The following is a 20893-nucleotide window of genomic DNA, read 5'->3' on the forward strand; positions in this document are numbered from 1 at the left end:
CACCGAGGACATTCCAGAGAGGAGCCTAGCTCCCGAGGGCCCCCAAGGGCTCTTCTGCCTCTCCCTGGTCTGTCTTTGGCTTCTGTTTCAATTCTTCCCTCCGTGACTATAGTGTGTGAGTGATCACACAGTAACTCCGCTGTTACCATCAGATTCTTCTGCTGTATGACTTTCTTGAGGGCACCATATCTTCTATCTCTCCCTCACAGTGGGTCATTTCCACCTTTCCAGCCCTTTGCTGGTCTGGATTCCTGCTCTGACTAAAGCCACACCCCCTGGGCTTCTATCCATGGCCCTGTTTAGCCTGTGTCCAGTTGTTGTCGTTCAGTCGCTAAGTCGTGTCTGACTCTTTGTGAACCCATGAACTGCAGCACATCAGGCTTCCCTGTCCTTCACTGTCTTACGGAGTTTGCTCAAACTTATGTCCACTGAGTCAGTGATGCTATCTAACCATCTTAATCTCTGTTATCCCCTTATCCTCCTGCCCTCAATCTTTCCCAGCATCAGGGTTTTTTTTCCAGTGAGTTGGCTCTTTGTATCAGGTGGTCGAGGTAGATACACACATTCATTCTGGTAGTCATTTGGCAAACAGTTGCCATAGCAACATTTTCTGAGAGCACAGTGTTGCAGGTAGGGTGCTGGGCTGGTTTTGGTTCCTGCCAAAGGGGGTGGCAGGGGCACTTAGCAGTACTGGCTCAGGTCACACACTTCTGGAGTCACTCGTGCCATGATGTGGACTATGTAGGTGTGTGAACCAGGACACAGTGAACAAGAGCTGCATCCTGGGGTCTGATGGATGATGCTGTACACCAGGAGTGACCACACTCCCACCACCACCCCAGTTGCTCTCCTTGCTGCTCTGGGAGGCCCGTAGGACTCCGCTCCCCGGCATCCTTCAGCACCTTCTGGGCCAAGGACACTCCTGACGGGCCTCCCTCCTTTCTGGATTTTAACATTTTAGCTTATGTTTTTTATAATTACTTTTATTTTATTTCTTTATTTTTGGTTGTGCTGGGTCTTCAGTGCTGTGTGGGCTTATTCTAGCTGTGCCACGCGGGGGCTACTCTAGTTGCGATGCACAGGCTTCTCATTGCAGTGGCTTCTCTCGTTGTGGAGCACGGACTTTAGAGCTCCCAGCCTTCAGTAGTTGGAGCTCCTGAGCTCCAGGGCACAGGCTCAGTAGTTGTGGTACGTGGGCTTAGTTGCTCCACAGCGTGTGGGATCTTCCCAGACCAGGCATCAAACCCATGTCTCCTGTATTGGCAGGCCCCAGCTTATGTTTTCAAACGCCTAATACATTGTGTGTGTGAGCCAAGTTGCTTCAGTTGTATCTGTCTTATTGTGACCCCACAGACTATAGCTCACCAGGCTCCTCTGTCTATGGGATTCTCCAGGCAAAAATGCTGGAGTGGATTGCCATTTCCTTCTCCAGGGGATTGAGAGGGCTCAAAAATCAAACCTGTACCCAACCATGTTTAGTGAAGTGGCTGCCCCTGTCCACACACCCTTCACCCCAACGAATAGCAGATACAGATAATGAAATGCCATGCGATCTCTCCCTTCTTCCCGAAGTATCATCCATACCCCTCCCTGCCTCTTTTGTTCACCTAATGGAACATACTGGACCTTGTTCTTTGGTGGGACCTCAAGACCTTCCTCCTCCTCTCTCACCCCCACATAGGAAATCATCAGCTTTTAACTTGACATCCCAGTAAAGATAGACCCCACCCCCCACCCCCAACCATCCATGTTATTCTTGCTACAATTTGCAGCCTTGAGTTCATGTGACCGAATAGTTGGAGACCTCTCCAGGGCGGGATGGGTCGCTGGGTCAAAGCGAAACATATGTGCGCCTTAATAATCATCGCTGACCAGCCCCTCATGGTGGCAGCCAATGGATTTAGAAGTAGAGCTCTCACTTTTCCCCACCCACTTCCTGCACCTCGTGTCCCTTGACATGTGCCACCTTCCAAAGTGCCCTCAATTTACCTTTGCACTTGGCTTCTCCTCTGGCTCCCTTGCTAGGACGTTAACCTCCCCCAGACCCCAGGGTGGGGCCTTTTCTCTCGTGTCCACTGTTGGGTCCAGCGTACCTAGAACACTGCCCAAGCAGGCCTTCAATAGTTGTTGGTCTTTTCTTTTGGCTGCACCACCAGGCTTGAGCAATTTGAGTTCCCCGACCAGGCCCCCCAGCAGTGGGAGCGAGGAGTCCTAACCCCTAGACTGCCAGGGAATTCTCTCAATAGTTTGTTTTCTGAGTGACTGAAGTGTTTAGCCCGTTGCAAGTTACTCAGCTCTTCCAGTCTCAGTTCCTCACGACTGAAGCGGGGACTCCCAAGTCACGGGACTGTTTTGAGGATTCAGTGAAGAATTGCCCATCAGGCACTGCGGGGTGTGCAGTGCATGGGGCTGTTGCTGCCCTGCTCCCCCTTCCCCCCTCCATTGCAGGGCCCCCCTCATTATGCCCCTGGGCCACCCAGCTCTTATCCCCTGTCTCCTGCCCTCTACTTCTTTGTTAGCCGCTCCAGCACCTACTCCTACTCTGAGACACCACTGTACCCGCAGACGGCAGGCACCAGCTACTACGAGGCCGCGGGCACGGCTGCCCAGGTCAGCACCCCTGCCACTTCCCAGGCGGTGGCCAGCAGCAGCTCCGTGCCCATGTACGTGTCTGGAAGCCAGGTTGTCGCCAGCTCCACCAGCAGTGGGAGTGGAGCCAGCAGCAGCAGTGGCAGCGGCAGCGGCAGCAGCAGCAGCGGCGGGGGTGGTGGGGGTGGGGGTGGTGGCGGCGGCGGCGGCAGCGGCGGTGGAGCAGGCACCTACGTGATCCAAGGCGGCTACATGCTGGGCGGTGCCAGTCAGTCCTACTCGCACACCACCCGTGCCTCACCAGCCACCGTAAGTGCCCACCCAGCCCCAAAGGAGACAGGGGTTGGGGGGGGGGCTCTGGGCAGGGGCAGCAGGCGATGGGTGCCAGCCACTGTCCCCAGGAGTCTGGGTAGCCTGGTGCCAGGGCACTCAGGTGAAGAGGTCCTGGGGTTGACTCCTCACTCTGTGGCCTCAGGGAACCTCCTCAGCCTCTCTGGGCCTCAGCTAATACGCCTGAAGCTCTTGGAGCTATTACCCAAGGAAGTGTCATCGAATCTGATAGTCTGGCGATGGCAGATAGATAGCATGGGGCGAGAAATGCAGGCACCACCATGCCAGGAGCTACCCGAAGCAAGGATCTGTGTCTGTCCAGAAAGGCAGTGAGATAACCTTCCTGTGCCCAGAGCAGCTCTGTGGAACAGCCCTAGGGCCTAATCCTGATGGGGCTTGTCATCAGCTCTGTGACTGTGGTGGGGTGTCCCGGCATGGTCCTTGTCCTCCAGGAGCTTGAGGTCTGAGCGATGGCTTCCCGTCATGTTTAACTCCCGCCCTCTCCCACGGCCACCCATTGTGGACATCATTACCAAGACCGAAGCTTTCTCAGAAGACAGGACATCCCTCATGCACCCAGGAAGCCTGGCTTCTAGTCTGAATTTTTTAATGCTGGTCATGACCCCCATAACTGACTTCATGACTCCCGAGTGGGTTCTGAAAATGTGTTCCCCTAGACCCATGCTGTCTGATAGAACATCCTCCAGTGATGGATATGTTCTTTGCTTGCTGCCTAGTGTACAGGCCTCGGGACACATGAGGCTATTGAGTGCTGGAAATGTGAGTTTCATAGTCCTAGAAACAGAATTGTTGTTATTTTTTTATTTTAGAATTTTTAAAAATGATTTACTTTTGGCTGTACTGGGTCTTCGTTACTGCGCTTGGACTTGTGCCCAGTCTGTGTCGTTGCGGGGCACAGACTTCTGACCTCGCTGGCTTCTCTTGTTGCGGAGCATGAACTCTAGAGCGTGCGGGCTTCAGTAGTTGTGGTGCACGGGCTTGGTTGCCTCATGGCACATGGGATCTTCCCAGAACAGGGATCGGACCCGTGTCCCCTGCATTGGCAGGTGGATCCTTAACCATTGGACTCCAGGGAAGTCGCTGAGTTGTTTTTTAGAAAAAATGATCTTGAAAGAATTATGGTCACAGAAGCTGCAGAGATCCCTGTGGACCCCCCACCTAAGTTACCCCACTCGTTACAATTTATGTATCTGTAGTACAGTATCTAACTCGGAAACTGACAATTGGTCTTATATGGGGGTATCTACTTCTGTGTCTTTTTATAACATGGGTAGATTTGGGAAACCACCATCAAACTCAGAATGCAGAACTGTCCTGTCCCCGCAAAGATCTCCCTGGTGCTACCCTTTTAAAGTCTCCCTTACCCTCCTCCCTTCCAGCATTCCTGACCCCTGGCCATCATGAATCTGTTCCCCATTTCTCTAACACTGTCATTTCGAGAATGTTCTGTGGATGGACTCATACTTGACGTGACCTTTTGACACTGGCATTTTCCATTCCGCCTACATTCATTTAACAGCTCTCCGCAGCTAGTGGTGATGGCCTGGGACAGCGCAGTTCTAGAGAGTTCTGCTGGATTTAGTTCCCATGGGCAAGGGTGACATGACACCCTCGCCAGCATGGTTGTCAAGATCACAATGGGAAATAAATAGAGCACTTAGCGACGAGCACTTGAGAAATGGAAGCCATTCTTAGCATTCTTCTGATTCTTCCATGGCCCTCGGGCCCCAGGTCCAGTGGCTCCTGGAAAACTATGAGACGGCCGAGGGCGTGAGCCTGCCGCGGAGCACCCTGTACTGCCACTACCTGCTGCACTGCCAGGAACAGAAGCTGGAGCCCGTCAACGCCGCATCCTTCGGCAAGCTCATCCGCTCTGTCTTCATGGGCCTGCGTACCCGCAGGCTGGGCACCAGGTGGGGCCACCTGCCCCTGACAGCCCCCAGTGGCTGTAAGGCCCGCCCTCACCCTAAGTTTCAAGGTCCTCTGCTCCCCTTGTCCCTTCACTCCTCTCCAGCCCCAATGGCCTCGTCTCAGTTCCTCTGACGCTCACATGCTCCTGCCCCAGGGCCTTTGCACTCTGTGCCTTTCTCCGTCTGCTGACTCAAATATCCCCTGGCCCTCCTAACTAAAACTTCAGCTTTCCCCTACCTCCTTGGCATCCATCTCACCTAGTTTTTCTCCTGAGCACCCATCCAGGATGCCTTTCATGTTACTTCTCATTTCTGATCTGTCTTCTGATGCTGAAATGCACACCCCTTGAGAGTGTGGGGGCTGCACACAGTCATTGCTTAATCACGGCCTGTGAGTCAGTGAATTCACAGAGGAAGGAGCAAGGAGCCCTCCCGTGAGCCCACCCTTCTCTGCCTCTCCTTTGTGATCCCCCACACCTTTCTGGGCTAAGCCCTGCTCTTCTCTTGGTTCCAGCTCCCAGTTCAGGCCTGAGTGTCACCTCATTCAGGCAGGCATGCATGTAGAATCTTGGGCAGAGTCCCTCGTCTCTCTGTGCCTCCGTTTCCTCAGCTATCAGGCTAGGATGCTAGGAGTACCCTTCATAGGGTAGAGATGAGAAACACGTGCCTTCGCATGTGCTCAGTGCTCAGAACAGTGCCTGGCAAATTGTTATGACTAGTAGTCAGCAAAGACTTGCTAAGTGCCTGCCCCCGACTTTGGTCCTATCTTCACAGAGCTCAGTCTGCGGGTGGGGGCCTCTCCTGGCCCCCATAGGCCCCATGGTTTCCCCAGCCCAGCACCCCCAGCTCTGTGGAACATGGGTCTTACCCCCGGGGCTCTGTTTGGCCCCCTAGCAGAGAGGAGGTGGGTGTGATGTAAAGTTCCCAGTGGATAATCAGGGGCTACCCCCAGCCCAGCCCTCACCCTCTGCCTCCCTCCCAGGGGCAACTCCAAGTACCACTACTATGGCCTGCGCATCAAGGCCAGCTCGCCCCTGCTGCGGCTGATGGAGGACCAGCAGCACATGGCCATGCGGGGCCAACCCTTCTCCCAAAAACAGAGGTAGGAAGGCGGGGCTGGCTGGGTGCTGGCAGGCAGGGAAGGACGTGGTGGCCTAACTCCCCATCCCATTGCCCACCCATCCCTTCTCCAGGCTGAAACCCATCCAGAAGATGGAGGGCATGACCAACGGCGTGGCCGTGGGGCCACAGCAGGCCACTGGGCTCTCGGACATCAGCGCCCAGGTCCAGCAGTACCAGCAGTTTCTGGGTGAGGGCTCCCTGGACTCTGGGGTGGGGCCCAGGGCAGGCTGTGCAGCCCCCAGAGAGCCAGCAGATGGTTCACTTGCCCTCCCTGAACCTCATCACCCCAACTGGTCATGGGGGAGCTTGGTAGCCAAGTGGTGCCAACTTAACAGGATCCCAGGATGAGGCTGAAAGGGGTGGGTAGGTGGGACTGGAAGGGGCTCACGGTTTCTTCTCTGCCCTCCAGATGCCTCAAGAAGCCTCCCTGACTTCTCAGAGCTGGATCTCCAGGGCAAAGTGCTGCCCGAGGGCATCGGACCTGGGGACATCAAGGCCTTCCAGGTCCTATACCGGGAACACTGTGAGGTAGGGCACCTGGGCAGTGGGCAGGGGTGAGGGGCACCATGCTGCCCCCCGACCCCCTCGAGCATCTGGCCTCCCCAACAGGCCATCGTCGATGTCATGGTGAACCTGCAGTTCACACTGGTGGAAACGCTCTGGAAAACCTTCTGGAGGTACAACCTGAGCCAGCCCAGCGAGGCGCCGCCGCTGGCTGTGTGAGTGCCCCGGGGGGAGGAAGGGAGGAAGTTGTGCACCTGCGAGTCTGACCTCAAGGCTGGGGTGGCCAGACCATGCAGGGGCGGGGGGCTCCTCTCTGATCCCCACAGTTTGTGGGGCCCCTGTGGCCTTCTGAACCCGCCTCCAGAGTGTGCCTGGGTACTAATCTGATGCTCTGTGTGTGGGATGGCGGGCCCCACCGAGCCATTTCCTCCCTGCAGTGGCTAGGTGCCTGGGTCCCCATGTATAAGATGTTGAGATCCCTCTCTGACCCTGGGGGCAGTGAGGCCTGTATCAGCCTGACCCTGGGGGTCTTCAGGAGGCAGAGGGTACCTGCCCGAGCCCAGGGTGGGGTGAGGGTGCTGTGCCCTTCTGACCCTGGGTGCAGGACTGTGGAACAGCCTCGTAACGCCTCGGGCCGGGTGGGTGCCCACAGGCACGATGAGGCTGAGAAGCGGCTGCCTAAGGCCAGCCTGGTGCTCCTCTCCAAGTTCGAGCCCGTGCTGCAGTGGACCAAGCACTGTGACAACGTGCTGTACCAGGGCCTGGTGGAAATCCTCATCCCCGACGTGCTGCGGCCCATCCCCAGTGAGTGCCCGCCCCGCCCCGCCCCCACTCCCCGTGCCCCACTCCCCCGCCGAGTCCCCACCAGCCCCCTGCCGCCCCCAGGTGCCTTGACCCAAGCGATCCGGAACTTTGCCAAGAGCCTGGAGAGCTGGCTCACCCACGCCATGGTGAACATCCCCGAGGAGATGCTGCGGGTGAAGGTGAGGGTGTGAGGTGGGGGCGGAGGGGCCAGCTCGGGCCCACAGCTTTGGGTCCTCCCTCCTGGTTGGGGGCGCTGGGGGCCTCGGCCTCCTCTGCCTGTCCAAGGCAATAAGATGCGTCCCCGTGTTTGTCCCCTCAGAGTGAGCTGTGGGTGTTGTCTTCACGAGCCAGCTTCCTCAGGTGCCCACTTCTGACACAACCCACTTGTGGTATTTCTGTATGCAACACATCATCTTAAAATAAAAACCAAACACAAACTTGAGGTAGTTCTCTTCAGAGAGCTTCAGCAGAAAGTGCTTTAGATGTTCAGAAAGAGATAAAATGTTAAAAAAAAAAAGATACCTATAAGGAAACAGAATAATGGCCCTCTCCATCAGTGCCACACATCCACTAACTACCAAGATATTTGGAAATAGATGGAATGGGCTTGCTCTTGAGCAAAAGGAAAAAAGAAAGAAAAAAAAGTTGTTAAAGTCCTGAAAATGCTCACAAGACTGGATGTCAGAAGAATGACCCCCGGGGTCAGCTGGACCAGAGAGCTGGGCTTGGTCTGTGGAGAAACTAGAAACTGGATCCAGGGGGAGTCCTTCGGAACTGGCAAGACTTATGTATTCATTCATTTATTATACACACATTTATTGAGCACCTGCTGTGTGCTCGGCCTGGTTCTAAGTTCTGGGAGCACAGCAGTGACCAAGATGGACAAAACTCCAGCCCTCCCGGAGTTGACATTCAAGGGAATAATCAAACAGAATGAAGCAGAAGGTTATGGAAGTGGTGCCCTTTCTGGGCTGTGCCCTCCCAGATCTTCTTATATGCTTTGATTAAAAATAATAGTGTTCAGATACATTAATTTTTTTTTTTGGACACATTATTTGTGTGGCTGATGACCCAAAGTTTACAAATCCTGACCCTTTAATCTCCCAACAAAAGCAACAAGGTTTTTTCTCCCTTTTCGGAGAAAGAAAAAGGCTCAGAGAGGTCACAGTGGGTGGGGGAAGGGACCTGAGTGGGCGGGGGCAAGGGTGAATTCCAAGAAAGCCACAAGCCCGGGGCCCCACAGGTGGCAGCGGCCGGCGCCTTCGCGCAGACCCTGCGTCGCTACACATCGCTCAACCACTTGGCACAGGCGGCACGCGCTGTGCTGCAGAACACTGCGCAGATCAACCAGATGTTGAGCGATCTCAACCGCGTGGACTTCGCCAACGTGCAGGTGAGCGCCGGTAGGGCAGGTGATGAACTTGGGGTAGCCCGGCGGGGCGGGCCCCCGGGGCGGCAGCTGAGTTGTGGGCGCCCGCCTTCCTGCTCTGTCCCAGGAGCAGGCCTCGTGGGTGTGCCGCTGCGAGGACCGTGTGGTGCAGCGGCTGGAGCAGGACTTCAAAGTGACGCTGCAGCAGCAGAACTCACTGGAGCAGTGGGCAGCCTGGCTGGATGGCGTCGTGAGCCAGGTGCTCAAGCCCTACCAGGGCAGCACCGGCTTCCCCAAAGCCGCCAAGCTCTTCCTCCTCAAGTGGTCGTTCTACAGGTGCGCCCCAGCTGGGCGGGAGGCGCTCGCTTTGCAGCAGGGCAAAAGGGGGCAAGAAAAGGCCCCGCCTCTTCGAGGAGGGTGGGGCTAGACGAGGACCATCTCCTTCAGAGTGCGGCCAGAGAAAGTCCCGCCTCCCTGAGGGACTGGATACCTTTTAAGAAGGCCAGGAGAAGGGAATGGCACCCCACTCCAGTACTCTTGCCTGGAGAATCCCATGGACGGAGGAGCCTGGTAGGCTGCAGTCCATGGGGTCACTAAGAGTCGGACACGACTAAGCGACTTCACTTTCACCTTTCACTTTCATGCATTGGAGAAGGAAATGGCAACCCACTCCAGTGTTCTTGCCTGGAGAATCCCAGGGATGGGGGAGCCTGGTGGGTTGCCGACTATGGGGTCGCACAGGGTCGAACACGACTGAAGTGACTTAGCAATAGCAGGACTCTGCTGGTGGATGGGTCTAGGGCCCTGCCCCTCTCTGATGGACACCCCGGGGAAAACTTGTACGGGGCTGGGTGGTGGTAGCTGCGTTTGCTCAAGCCTGGTTCTCATGGCAGGGAAGTGGGGCGAGAGGTGAGTCTGGGCCTGAGGGTCTCCTGTCTGTCGCCACCTCCAGCTCCATGGTGATCCGGGACCTGACCCTGCGCAGCGCTGCCAGCTTCGGCTCCTTCCATCTCATCAGGCTGCTCTACGATGAGTACATGTACTACCTGATCGAACATCGTGTGGCCCAGGCTAAGGGCGAGACCCCCATCGCCGTCATGGGCGAGGTGCGCGCAGCGGGACGCTGAGGGCACGGGGCGGGGCGCCCATGGGCAGAACCCTCACCCCTTTTCTCTCCCCACCTTCCAGTTCGCCAATCTGGCCACCTCTCTGAACCCCCTGGACCCAGACAAAGGTAGGTAAAGCCAGGACCTGAGTTTGGAGGTCGGTACAGGGGGGCTGGGATGGAGGAGGCGCCAGTTGGGGCACCGCGTAGGGGCCTGGTGGCGCGGCCGCCCCGCGCTGAGCCAGGCCCCGGTCCGTGTGCTCCAGACGAGGAGGAGGAGGAAGAAGAGGACAGCGAGGATGAGCTGCCGCAGGACATCTCGCTCGCGGCCGGCGGCGAGTCGCCTGCGCTGGGCCCCGAGGCTCTGGAGCCACCGGCCAAGCTGGCGCGGACAGATGCGCGCGGCCTCTTCGTGCAGGCACTGCCCTCCAGCTAAGCCCGCGGCCTTCCCCGCCCCACCCGCCCTCCCCCGCTGCCCCTCCTCGCCAGGGTCCCTCACAGCTTCTGTGGCTTCGCTGTCACCGCTCCAGCTTTGGCCAGGGCCAGGAGGGGCCTCCAAGACAGGGAAGGCTAGGGGGTACCCCCTCCCCATGGGGCCCGCACAATCACAGGGCCGGGCGGAGCCGCAGCTGCAAACTCTGACACAAAAGACGTGCCTTAAGGAACCCGCCGCAGTGCCCAGGTGCCCCCTGGGGCAGCCAGCTTGGCCCCTTGGCCCCAAAGGCTGCATCATCTCCCTCCCTCCCCCAGCCCCACCCCCACTACCCCAGGGGGCAGGCAGGCAGGCCCCCTACCTTGCAGAACTGTTAACTTATTCAGCTCGCTGGCTTTGCACAGCCTGTCCTGGGCCCAGCCCTGAGCCCCGGGTGGGCGCAGGTGGGCATCACCTGGGGACCCACCACTGTCGGCAGCAGCAGCCCCGGGACCCCTCCCTCAGTAACCCCACTGCTTCCCCCTCCTTGGTATAAGTGCAATTAAAGCCGTGGGTGTCGCATCTTCTCCAGTGCTGGACCCTCCCGTGCCCCACAGCCCCAGAGGGGGGCACTGCCCAGCCTGGACAGAGGGGGAGGGCAGAAGGGGCACCATCTCTGGCTTCCAAAGAGCAGCAGGCTGGGCCGGGCGATGAGCCCGGAGGGGCCTGCTGCAGGCAGCGGGCCCGGAAGTGCCCACGCCTGCCCCAGCCGGGGCTGGGTGCTCCGCTTGCTCGTACCCAAGCCCCCAGGCACCCTTGCCGCTGGTTTGTAATGGAATCTCCACGCTCCTACTCGACCCCCACCTCCGCTCCTGGAGACCGTGCTTCTCCTCCGTGTGTGGGACCTCTGCCCCCTCCCAACCCCCACATGACTATTGTGCGATTTGTGAGCGGAGTCGGTAACTTGTTGGGTTTTTTTCCAACCATCATGGCCTTATCTGTTCCGGTTTTCTCAGTGTTTTCAACCTGTGAGATAGATGTTTATGGCAAAAAGCGAAAAAAGAAAAAAAAAAAAGAACCTGACCTATTGTATAAAAATCACTATTTTGTGTGCTCCGCGTGCTACAGCTTTTGGGAGTGGTTTGCCCACTCCCTCTCCCACTCCTCTGGGCCTCCCTTCTCCTGGCGGTGAAAGTGTCCACGCGTGTGGTAGTCTAGTGTGCCGAGCTGTTTTCTATCTTTTTGTAGTCTTTCTTAAAACACAATAAATTCCACTGTCATATTTGGCTACTGCTGACTTGCCGGGCTTTGGTGGGAGCCTGGGGGCTGGAGGGGGGCCAGCTGGGCCCCAAGCTCATGAGTAGCAAGCAGTGAAGGGAACTGGTGAGGTTCAGAAATAAAACATTTATTATGTGAAGAGGAACAACAGGGCCGGAAGGGGGCGGTGTGACGGCCACTAGTTTCTCCACCTCAGGTAGGGGCAACAGAGGGTGGTCGGGGCAGGGGTCTGGGATCCATCTGGCCTCCCTGGGCTGTGTGGGGGGCCTTGTCCACACCTGTAGCTGAGGAAAGGGGCGAACTCTCGAACGAGGGCCCGCGCCCAGCTTAGGGTGAAGGCGGGTGCTCAAGGCAGGTGGGGCAGGGGGCTCTCTTCCCTCTGCCCCTCCCCACTTAAATAGGCATAAATAAGAAGCGTCCAGACTCTCAGGCCACCAGGGGCTGCCCGGCCCAGCCCCCTTCCCGGAGCCTAACACTAGTGCCGGTCATCGGTTGGTCGGTTGGTTGGTCGGCCGGCCGGCCGGCGGCTACCAGGAAGGCAGCCAGCTCCCAGGCCGCGGAGGTAGTTGGAGTCAGTGTCCAGGGCGGCCGGGCTCTCACAGCACAATCCACGTGTATCGCTCGCTGTCTGCCAGAACTTTCAGTGAGCACCCTGCAGTGGAATGTGGGGACAAGGCCTTGGAACCTCTAGCCAGCCCAGTCTGCAGGAGAGGCTTCTCTCTTTCCCTGACCTGATGGCGGCCCAGAAGGCTCTAGCAAGGCAGGTGCAAGTTATCTCTGCCTCGGGCCTGCAGCCATTCAATTAATGTCTGCTGAATGAATGAATGGTTGGGGGGCCGTCAGGTGCCACATCTGAGCTGGCCCCCTGGCCCTGGCCTGGGCTGTCCTCACCTTCACCCCACATGCCACTGCTCAGCCAACGAGCTCCTTCATTCAGCAACATTTAGCAATTAGCGCCCGCTCCAGGCTCCACCCAGCCCCAGGATCAGGACCCCAGTCCTGAACTGTCGTCAGGTCAGTGCCCCACCTTTGTGCAGAGCCTCGTTGGTCATCCTGTTGACGTATCGGCCGCTGCTCTCAGGCACCAACCACTTCATAACCATGTCCACACAGCTCTTGCGATATGAGCTCCAGACGCTGCCGCTGAGGAAGAGGGTATGAGCAACTCCCAGCCCTGGGCCCAACCCAGCCCTGCCCCGCCTCGATCCTGCCTCACCTGGTCTGCCCTTTGACCTCAGTGAGGTCGCCCACGCTGACTGTCACAAAGATGCCCGTGTTGAGGTCCCATGCCACTTTGAGACTGGTGTGGTAGGTCTTTGGTCTATGGGAGGGAAAGCTGGTGAGCACAAGAGAAAGTGGGGGACTACAGGGTCCCTGAGCTGGAACCCAGGCTACCCTAAGGCGCTTTTATCTTTGGAGCAATAATGGAATAGCCTATCCAAGCTTTGGGGAGCCAAGGGGAGTTTTATCATATGCTACCTCCCCGCACTGAGCTATCATGAGCGCAAGCCCTGCTGGGCAAGGGTGAAGGTGGGTCCTTGCCCACTCACCGGAGCTGGCCTTCCTCGGTGGGGGATGGGAACGCCAGGAGCAGCAAGCCAATGTTGATGAGGACCTGGTTGGTCTCTGGGCAGACCTGGGGGGCGGAGGGTGGACAGTGACAGCTACTGAGAGTGCCACCAAGACCAGGGAGGCCCTGGACCGCCCTGCCTGACACCTGGACCCACCTCCAGGATGACAATGTCATAGTCGCTAAAGGAACAGAACTGGTGACCCCAAGTGGCGTCGTGGCGGATCACCTCGTTGATGACATACTCGAAGTCCAGTGTAAGCTGCTCAACTGTCAGGTACTGACCCTGTGGACAAGGGCAGGGGGAGAACTGTGCCCACCGCCATCCCAGGAGGTGCCCCAGGAGCTGCCCCTTGGCCTCCCCACCACCCACACCCACCTGGACAACGGCCTGCTCCCGCATGGGCCGCAGGTTGCGACCGCGGAGATCGGTCACCACGAAGGGCAGGGAGATCTTATCATCCTCGAACTCTAAGGGGGCAGGACAAGGTGGTAGGGATGGCGGTGGGAGGCCTGGAGGCTCTCAAGGCCAGCCTCCCATGCTTGGGGCCCTGCCCAACAGAGGGGCTCCCCACTCACCATCCTCTGGCTCCGTCCCCTCACCGGACCCCAGCACGTAATAGAGCTTGGTGTAGTTGACGTATCCAGGCTCTGGGGCGGGCGCCTCTGCTGCAGGGGGGCTGTCCCGGGGCACCGCCTCCCCACCTGGGCCAAGAGGCTCAGAGGGCAGGCGGCAGCGGCTGCCTGAGGGCCCTGGGCAGGGAGGTGGCCGGACTTCCTCCGAGGTCCCACCCTTGGCCTCTTTGGCCCGGCGGAAGATGTCAGCCACAAACTCCTTGGCTTTGGCAATGGCAGGCGAGGGATCGGGGGGCCCAGAGGGCCAGGCTGGGGCCGCTTCAGGGCAGAGGCTGGGGAGAACAGGGGGCAGCTCTGGGCTCTGGGGTCCAGGGGGGCTGGGAGGGGCTGGGGGGTAGGTGGTGTGGTCGTACAGGATCTGGCAGAAGCTGCTATCTCCTGGAACACACAAATAAAAAGTGAAGGAGATAGAAGAGGTCAAAAGGTGAGTTTAAGTCAACGCTTTCCTGACCTCCCTCATTACCCTGGGTGGCGGGAGGGGCGGTGGCGTGGATCTTAGAAATCCAAGAGGAGGCCCTCCTAGAAGACTTACATATGCTGAGATCAGTCCAAACCAACCAAAACAGAAAAAGGCCTCACACACACACATGTTCATTCAAACCTTCCTCTTAAGCATCTGCTGTATGCCCCATACTGAGGACATAGGAGTGAACGAGACAAAATTCCCTGCCCTTGGGAGCTGACATGTATGGATAACAGCAGTCATGTATGGATGTGAGAGTTGGACCATAAAGAAAGCTAAACGCCGAAAAATTGAAGATTTTGATCTGTGGTGCTAGAGAAGACTCTTAAGAGTCCCTTGGACTGCAAGGAGATCAAACCAGTCAATCCTAAAGGAAATCAGTCCTGAATATTCATTGGAAGGACTGATGCTGAAGCTGAAACTCCAATACTGTGGCCACCTGATTCGAAAAACTGACTCATTAGAAAAGACCCTGATGCTGGGAAAGATTGAAGGCAGAAAAAGAAGAGAATGACAGAGGATGAGATGGTTGGACGGCATCACCGACTCGACAGACATGAGTTTGAGCAAACTCTGGGAGGTGGTGATGGACAGGGAAGCCTGGCGTGCTGCAGTCCATGGAGTCACAAAGAGTAAGACATGACTGAACAACTGAACTGAACTGAATCGGGGAGCTGAGTTATGATGACAGAAGATAAAAGCTACATAAGGGCTCCCGTGGTGGCTTAGTGGTAAAGAATCCGCCTGCCAATGCAGGAGACATGGGTTCGATCTCTGATCTGAGACGATCCCACATGCCCAGGAGTGACTAAGGCTGCGCGCCACGACTGAATCTGTGCTCTTGAGCCACAACTGCTGAAGCCCGCACAACTGGAGGCTCTGCTCTACAACAAGAGAAGCCACCCAATGAGAAGCCCACGCACCACAACTGGAGAGCAGTCCCCGCTCTCTGCAACTAGAGAGAAGCCCGCACAGCAGTGAGACCCAGCACAGTCAAATAAATAAGCCACAGAGGCCTGACGGTTTACCACACTGTCTTCTGTCCTTTTCAACTTGAGACAGACCAGCACAGGCACAGCCTGGCTGGATCCCAGGCCTCTCTGTGGCTCCACCTAACCCTAACCCTAACCTGACTGGGGGCCAGATCTCCCTGTGGAGAATCTCAGTGTGAAGAACCCAACGCATCCGCCAAGCAGCACCACCACCAGGCACTGGGCCCCCCCTGTAAGCAGCCCTTGTAGAGGGGAGCTGTCCTCTCAGTTCAGAGACTCGGGGCCAAGGCTTAGAGAAACTTGTCCAAGCTCACACTGAGAGATAATACAAGTATGCCCACACACTCATGTCTGCCAGGGCAGTGGCACTTCTTCCGGAGAGGAGGCAGACAAGTGGAAAATGTTTGCGTTAAACCCCACCTCTGTGTAAATACCCTCCTAGGGTGAGAGGGGAGAAGGCAATGGCACCCCACTCCAGTACTCTTGCCTGGAAAATCCCATAGACAGAAGAGCCTGGTGGGCTGCAGTCCATGGGGTAGCTAGGAGTCAGACACGACTGAGCGACTTCATTTTCACTTTCATGCATTGGAGAAGGAAATAGCAACCCACTCCAGTGTTCTTGCCTGGAGAATCCCAGGGACAGGGGAGCCTGGTGGGCTGCCGTCTATGGGGTCGCACATGGTTGGACACGACTGACGCAACTTAGCAGCAGCAGCAGCAGCAACAGGGTGAGAGGAGTGTCGACACCGCCGACAGTGCCCCCCGCCTGGGCCGAGCACACGGCCGCATCCTGTCCTGTGCAGCCCTTGCTAGCAGGGTGGGGGCACCTGCCCCATCCAGGCATAGCTTGTTGGGGGATCACGGTTTGGCGAGAAGCAGAGCCTTGCCCACACTGGTACAGGTGGCCAGGGCAGGGGTGGGAGGCCCCTGGAAGAGCTCGAGGACAAGGCACACTGCCCCTTGCTGGTCTGTGGGCTCAGTTATATATACATATATAACACATCCATGGCTTCCCCAGTGACTCAGAGGCAAAGAATCCACCTGCCAATGCAGGAGACCCAGGTTCAATCCCTGGGTTGGGAAGATCCCCTCAAGGAGGAAATGGCAACCCACTCCAGTATTCTTGCCTGGAGAATCCCCATGGAGAGAGGAGCCTGGCAGGCTACAGTCCATGGGGTCATAGTTGTATGTGACTGAAGCAACTAGGCACACACACAAGCGTATATATAGGATCCTCTTCTCATGTCCATTCCCCTCCCTCCCCAAGGGGCAATCGTTTTAAACGCAGGTAGTTGATATCTTTTTTTGGCCATGCTACTCAGTCTGCAGGATCTTAGGTCCTCCCCAACCAGGGACTGAACCTGGGCCCTCACACTGAAAATGTGGACTCCTAACCACTGGACCCCTGGGGAAGTCCCAGTGGTCATCTTTATTGGACTGGATTCTGGCATAACTGGAACACATTCTAAACTCATATATAAACGGCATCAGTAACAGGTTACAGATCTCCTTGTGTTCCTTTTGCACATGAACATGTCTTTAACGCACACTCTCCACAGACAGGTATGCTGGGGCACTCCCTGCTGATCCGGGGGAGGTAACCACCCAGTCCTACCTTCCCAAATGCCAGGCGGGCCCCAGCTTCTGCCACTAAAGCCTCGGACACACTTGGGCGCAGGGCTGCTGCTGGGCCACAAGCATCCTCTGTTGCCATAAGGCCCTGGGAGAGCAGGAGCCCCCTGCCCCCAGCCCCATGTCAGCAACAGCCAAAACCATGAGACAGCCCTCTATCCACTAACCACTCCCTTAAGTTTTTAATCAATCTTTCTCTTTTTGAATAGAAGGACGCACTGCATGGTGGACATGGGACTATTTGAACTTGACATCACTAAAATTAAATTTAACAACTCAGTTCCTTGGTCACATGAGCCACTGTCAAGTGGCTACTGGTGGCAGCTGTAGCAGATACCCCAAACATGGACCCTCTTAGCCCCATGGAAAGTTCCAGTAGGCAATGCTGGGGCGGGGGTGGGGGGGCAGGGTGGCTGGGTTTGGAACCCACATTGCCACTTCCTGAACAAGCGACTTCACCTCTCCAGGGTCTCAGTCACCTCATCTGTGATGCGGGGTAGGGATGGCACCGACGTCAAGGGGCTGCTCGGCCAAGTCATCGGGTCACAGGGCCCCACGGCTGGGAGCACGCACGCAGGACCCGTCGGCAGACCCAGGAGCCTACCTGCCGAGTGCACCGAGACGGCGCAGGCCACTAGAGAGTAGCTGGTGTTGAGCAGCACCACCTGGTCCTTCTTGAGCTGGAAGGCGGGCTGGAAAGTGGGGAAGGGGTAGACCACCTGGTACTTGGTGTGCAGCATGAAGCCATGCCGCAGGCACTGCGCACTCGGGTCACCTGCAGCGACACAGGCCACGCGGGCTCAGCTGTGGCCGTGGGGCAGGGAAGCAGGCCGCCCGGCGCCCCAGGCCCCCAGCCCCTCACCTGGGTGGGCGCGGCTGGCATCCCGGCAGGCGGCGCAGCGGCCCGGCGGCGGCACGGCCACGGTGCTGATGTAGATGTCCCGGTGGTTCTCGTCGCTCATCACCATCATGTTCATGAGCATGCCGTTGGCTGAGCGGGTGCTGGGGGCCGGCGGAGCCTCAGAGCCTGGCCTGGGCGCCCGCCCCCACCCACTCCCCACCACCCTATCCCAAGTCTCACTTGAAGCCGAAGACAATGACCTTGGAGGCGTCACTGGGCCACTCGCACACAGTCAGGTATAGGTCACTGTAGATCTCCTCGTCCTGGAAGAGCCGCACCTGGCGGACCTGAGCAGCAGGTTCTCATGGGGGTGGGGTCCAAGCGGGCCGGGGCCAACCTGAGGCTGCACCTGCCGACAGTCTCAGGCCAGGGAGCCCCAAGCAGCCTTCACCCCACACCCCGCTCGGCCATCCTGAAAACACGCTGAGGAGGCTCATAAGAATTTCCCCACAGGTCGGGGAGACAGGGAGGCCAGGCCTAGGATAGGACGCAGCCAGACCCATCAGTTCCAAACCCAACCCACCCTAAGACCGGTTCACCTCTCTGAACTCACGTGGAAACTGGGGTAACGGCACTCACCTCCCAGGGTGGGACATTTGAAGAGTCAAGGTCAGGGCTAAACCAGGCATGGCAGCCTGCTTGGTTCTAACAGACCTAATGGGTCCCTCCTGCCTTGAGCTGTCAGACCATAGGAAATCCTGCCATTTACCCACTTTCGGCTCTGAAGATGGCAATTTCCTACAGTTCGACCTAACACTTGGAGTCCTGACAACGGCCCTGAGAATACACTATCTTCAATTTGTGGCCATGGAACTTGAGGCTCAGAGTGGGGTCATGCGGTCAGAAAGGGAGGTGGCCTGGCCCTACCAGCTTGAGCTTGCTGTGCACATTGAACTCCCACCAGTACAGGTGGTAGATGTAGAAAGAGAAGTCGTCGTCCCCACTGCTGCTCGTGTAGGAGAGAACGTAACGGCCGCACTTGGAAAAGCCCAGGAAGATGTGTCTGTGGGGATGGCAGGGAGGGGCCAATGGCCACGTCAGGGCTGGCCGGCCATCCCACCCCGCCAACCCCTGCCTGGCCCCTGCCTCACCCTGCGTAGAGGAAGTCTTCATCCACAATGTTCTTGAGAGAGACGCAGACCCTGGGTGGCAGCTTCCGGAAGAGGCGAGGAGAGAGCTGCCCACTGATCTGGGGAAGGGGCAGCCAGGGCTCTTGAGACACCACGTGGAAGAAGCGGCCTGCAGCCCCCCCATTCCCCTCACACAAGGCAGAACAACACCTTTGGGGTCCAGCCCAGCCACACAGGCCTACTTCCTACCAACCATAACGGTCCAGGGTGGTCCAAGCTCTGGAAGGTGTGAATGGCTTGCGCCTGTCTCTCCACCAGGGCCCCATGCCACCCTCCCAACTCCACAGCCTAAGGGCTCCTCTTGCCAGAGGTTTCCCTGGTGGCTCAGATGATAAAGAACCTGCCTGCAAATGCAGGAGACGTAAGAGACATGGTTCGATCCCTGGGTCGGGAAGATCCCCTGGAGAAGGGAACGGCAACCCATTCCAGTATTCTTGCCTGGAGAATTCCATGGACAGAGGAGGCTGGCAGGCTATAGTCCATGGAGTCACAAAGAGTTGGACACGACTCAGTGACTGACATTTTCACACGTTCCTCTTCCAAGGCTATGAGGACTATCACTGGCATTGCTTCCCCCAGTCACCCCTGGCCCACAGTGGGCCACCTGTCTGTCTTCCTGAAGGCTACTTGAAGGCACAGTAAGCTGTTGACATCGAGGATCACTAAGGAGGCTGAGATGGGGGCTTGACCAACTCCACTCACCTGTTCCCAACCCACCAGCCTATACACAGGGCGCTTAGGTCCCTGGGGGGCTGTCTGTTGAGGCAGACAGAAGGGTAAACCTGACTAGTGACTGTCCAACTCCTGCCCAACTCCCCCTTCTCAATTAACAGCTGCCCTCCAACTGACTCCCGCATCCCAAAACTTCAAGGAAGGTTTTGGGTGGGGAGCAGGCCCAAGTTGAGCATTGAGGAATCAGAGCACCTCGGATCCTGCTACCCAGTCTAATGGGGGAGATGCAGCCCAGCCCTCGAGGAGATCCCAGAGTGGAATAACCCTGTCAGCGAGGCCCAGGCTGACTGGGAGACACAGTCCCCCGCCATGGAGCTTCCAAGCTAAGGGCGGAGCCACAGCCCAACCCAGGGAGCAAATCAGGCTGAGGGTGGGGACTGTCTCTGCTCCAGGAGTTCTAGTCAAAAGGAGAAGACACAGCCCTGCCCTCACAGAGTTCCCAGACTGATGGAGAAGACCGCACGACTCCTGATCCACGGAGACACAGACCTGCCCCACTTGCTGCTGACCTGACAGCAGATTTACACGCTTGCCCTCCCAGAGCTGGCAACCCGATGGGGAAAAAGATTCCAGCACGCTGAGAGTTTAGTTTCATGGGGAGACAGAGCCTTGCTCAGGTAGCTCAAGATCAGGCCCTCTCCAGGGAGCTCCCTCCCATTCAATGTGGGAGGCAGTTACAGGAACTCCCAGCTCTCCTGTGGTCAGAGCTGGACAGAGAGAGGAACTCCAGGCGGAGGAATCCCAAAGCCGGTAGCAGAGTCTGTGCCAAGGGGGCGGTAAGGCTCCATAACGGAAGGGCCAGGGGAGCAGGGTTTTGAAAAACGAGTCTGACCCTGCGTCGCCCCCTTTCTCTTCACTCCTCCAGCGGCCTCTAAGGCCCCCTTCATCCAAGCCCGTCCTCGGGACCCCGCCCCCAGCCCCTCCATCCAAGCCCCCTCTCAGGGACCCCGCCCCCAACTCCCTCCATCCAAACTCCCGCCGCAGCACCCCCAATCTAAGCTCTCTCCCTGGGGCCCCGCCCAACCCCCCTCCTCCAAGCCCCCTCCCCCGGGGCTCCGCCCCCAACCCCTCACCCCGCGAACGCCCTCCCTCCCCGCCGCCTCCCTCGTCCCTCCTCCCTTCCCTCCGACGCGCTCCTCCGAGACTCCAGGCCTCACCTTGACCCGCTCCAGCTGCTTGAGGACGTGCTCCCGCCGCCGCCCCGCTGCCCGCTTTCCTCCGGCGCCCCCGGGGCCGCCGCCGCCGCTCCCGGCCCCGCTGTTCCGCTCCGATTTCGAGCTGGGCGCCATTTTCACCCCCTCCCTCCACTTCCGGAGCAACCGGCCTCTTCGCCCCACCCCCGCCGCCTCTTCATTGGCCGTTGCTCGACACTGCGGCCCGCCGGTTGGGCGAA

At 57.9% G+C, this 20893-nt stretch overlaps 2 protein-coding genes across 7 annotated transcripts in view; one reads left to right on the forward strand and one right to left on the reverse strand.

Annotated features, from left to right (window-relative positions):
* The window catches only part of RFX1 (regulatory factor X1), a 35422-nt gene extending 23969 nt beyond the window's left edge, over positions 1–11453 (forward strand). For all 6 annotated transcript variants that reach the window (XM_061421902.1, XM_061421900.1, XM_061421903.1 and 3 more), the window contains 13 exons: positions 2520–2898; positions 4672–4853; positions 5833–5952; positions 6044–6159; positions 6382–6500; positions 6582–6691; positions 7129–7280; positions 7362–7459; positions 8524–8673; positions 8777–8985; positions 9602–9755; positions 9838–9883; positions 10021–11453. In XM_061421902.1, the coding sequence (XP_061277886.1) occupies positions 2520–2898; positions 4672–4853; positions 5833–5952; positions 6044–6159; positions 6382–6500; positions 6582–6691; positions 7129–7280; positions 7362–7459; positions 8524–8673; positions 8777–8985; positions 9602–9755; positions 9838–9883; positions 10021–10190 (2005 nt within the window). In that variant the 3' untranslated portion in view covers positions 10191–11453. The remainder of the gene's footprint in view (positions 1–2519; positions 2899–4671; positions 4854–5832; positions 5953–6043; positions 6160–6381; positions 6501–6581; positions 6692–7128; positions 7281–7361; positions 7460–8523; positions 8674–8776; positions 8986–9601; positions 9756–9837; positions 9884–10020) is intronic.
* A 97-nt stretch (positions 11454–11550) lies between these two features.
* Positions 11551–20789, reverse strand: DCAF15 (DDB1 and CUL4 associated factor 15). Its single transcript, XM_061421914.1, has 13 exons — positions 20658–20789; positions 18730–18827; positions 18506–18641; positions 17819–17925; positions 17600–17739; positions 17342–17512; positions 13594–14028; positions 13394–13485; positions 13172–13300; positions 12995–13080; positions 12661–12765; positions 12472–12587; positions 11551–12096 (listed from the first exon to the last, which is right to left on the reverse strand). Exons 1-13 carry the CDS (start codon positions 20787–20789, stop codon positions 12041–12043), a joined length of 1803 nt encoding a protein of 600 aa, XP_061277898.1. The 3' UTR covers positions 11551–12040.
* Between the last annotated feature and the right edge of the window lie 104 nt (positions 20790–20893).

This window comes from Bos javanicus, chromosome 7 (assembly GCF_032452875.1).
Source record: "Bos javanicus breed banteng chromosome 7, ARS-OSU_banteng_1.0, whole genome shotgun sequence".
Classification (NCBI taxonomy): domain Eukaryota; kingdom Metazoa; phylum Chordata; class Mammalia; order Artiodactyla; family Bovidae; genus Bos; species Bos javanicus.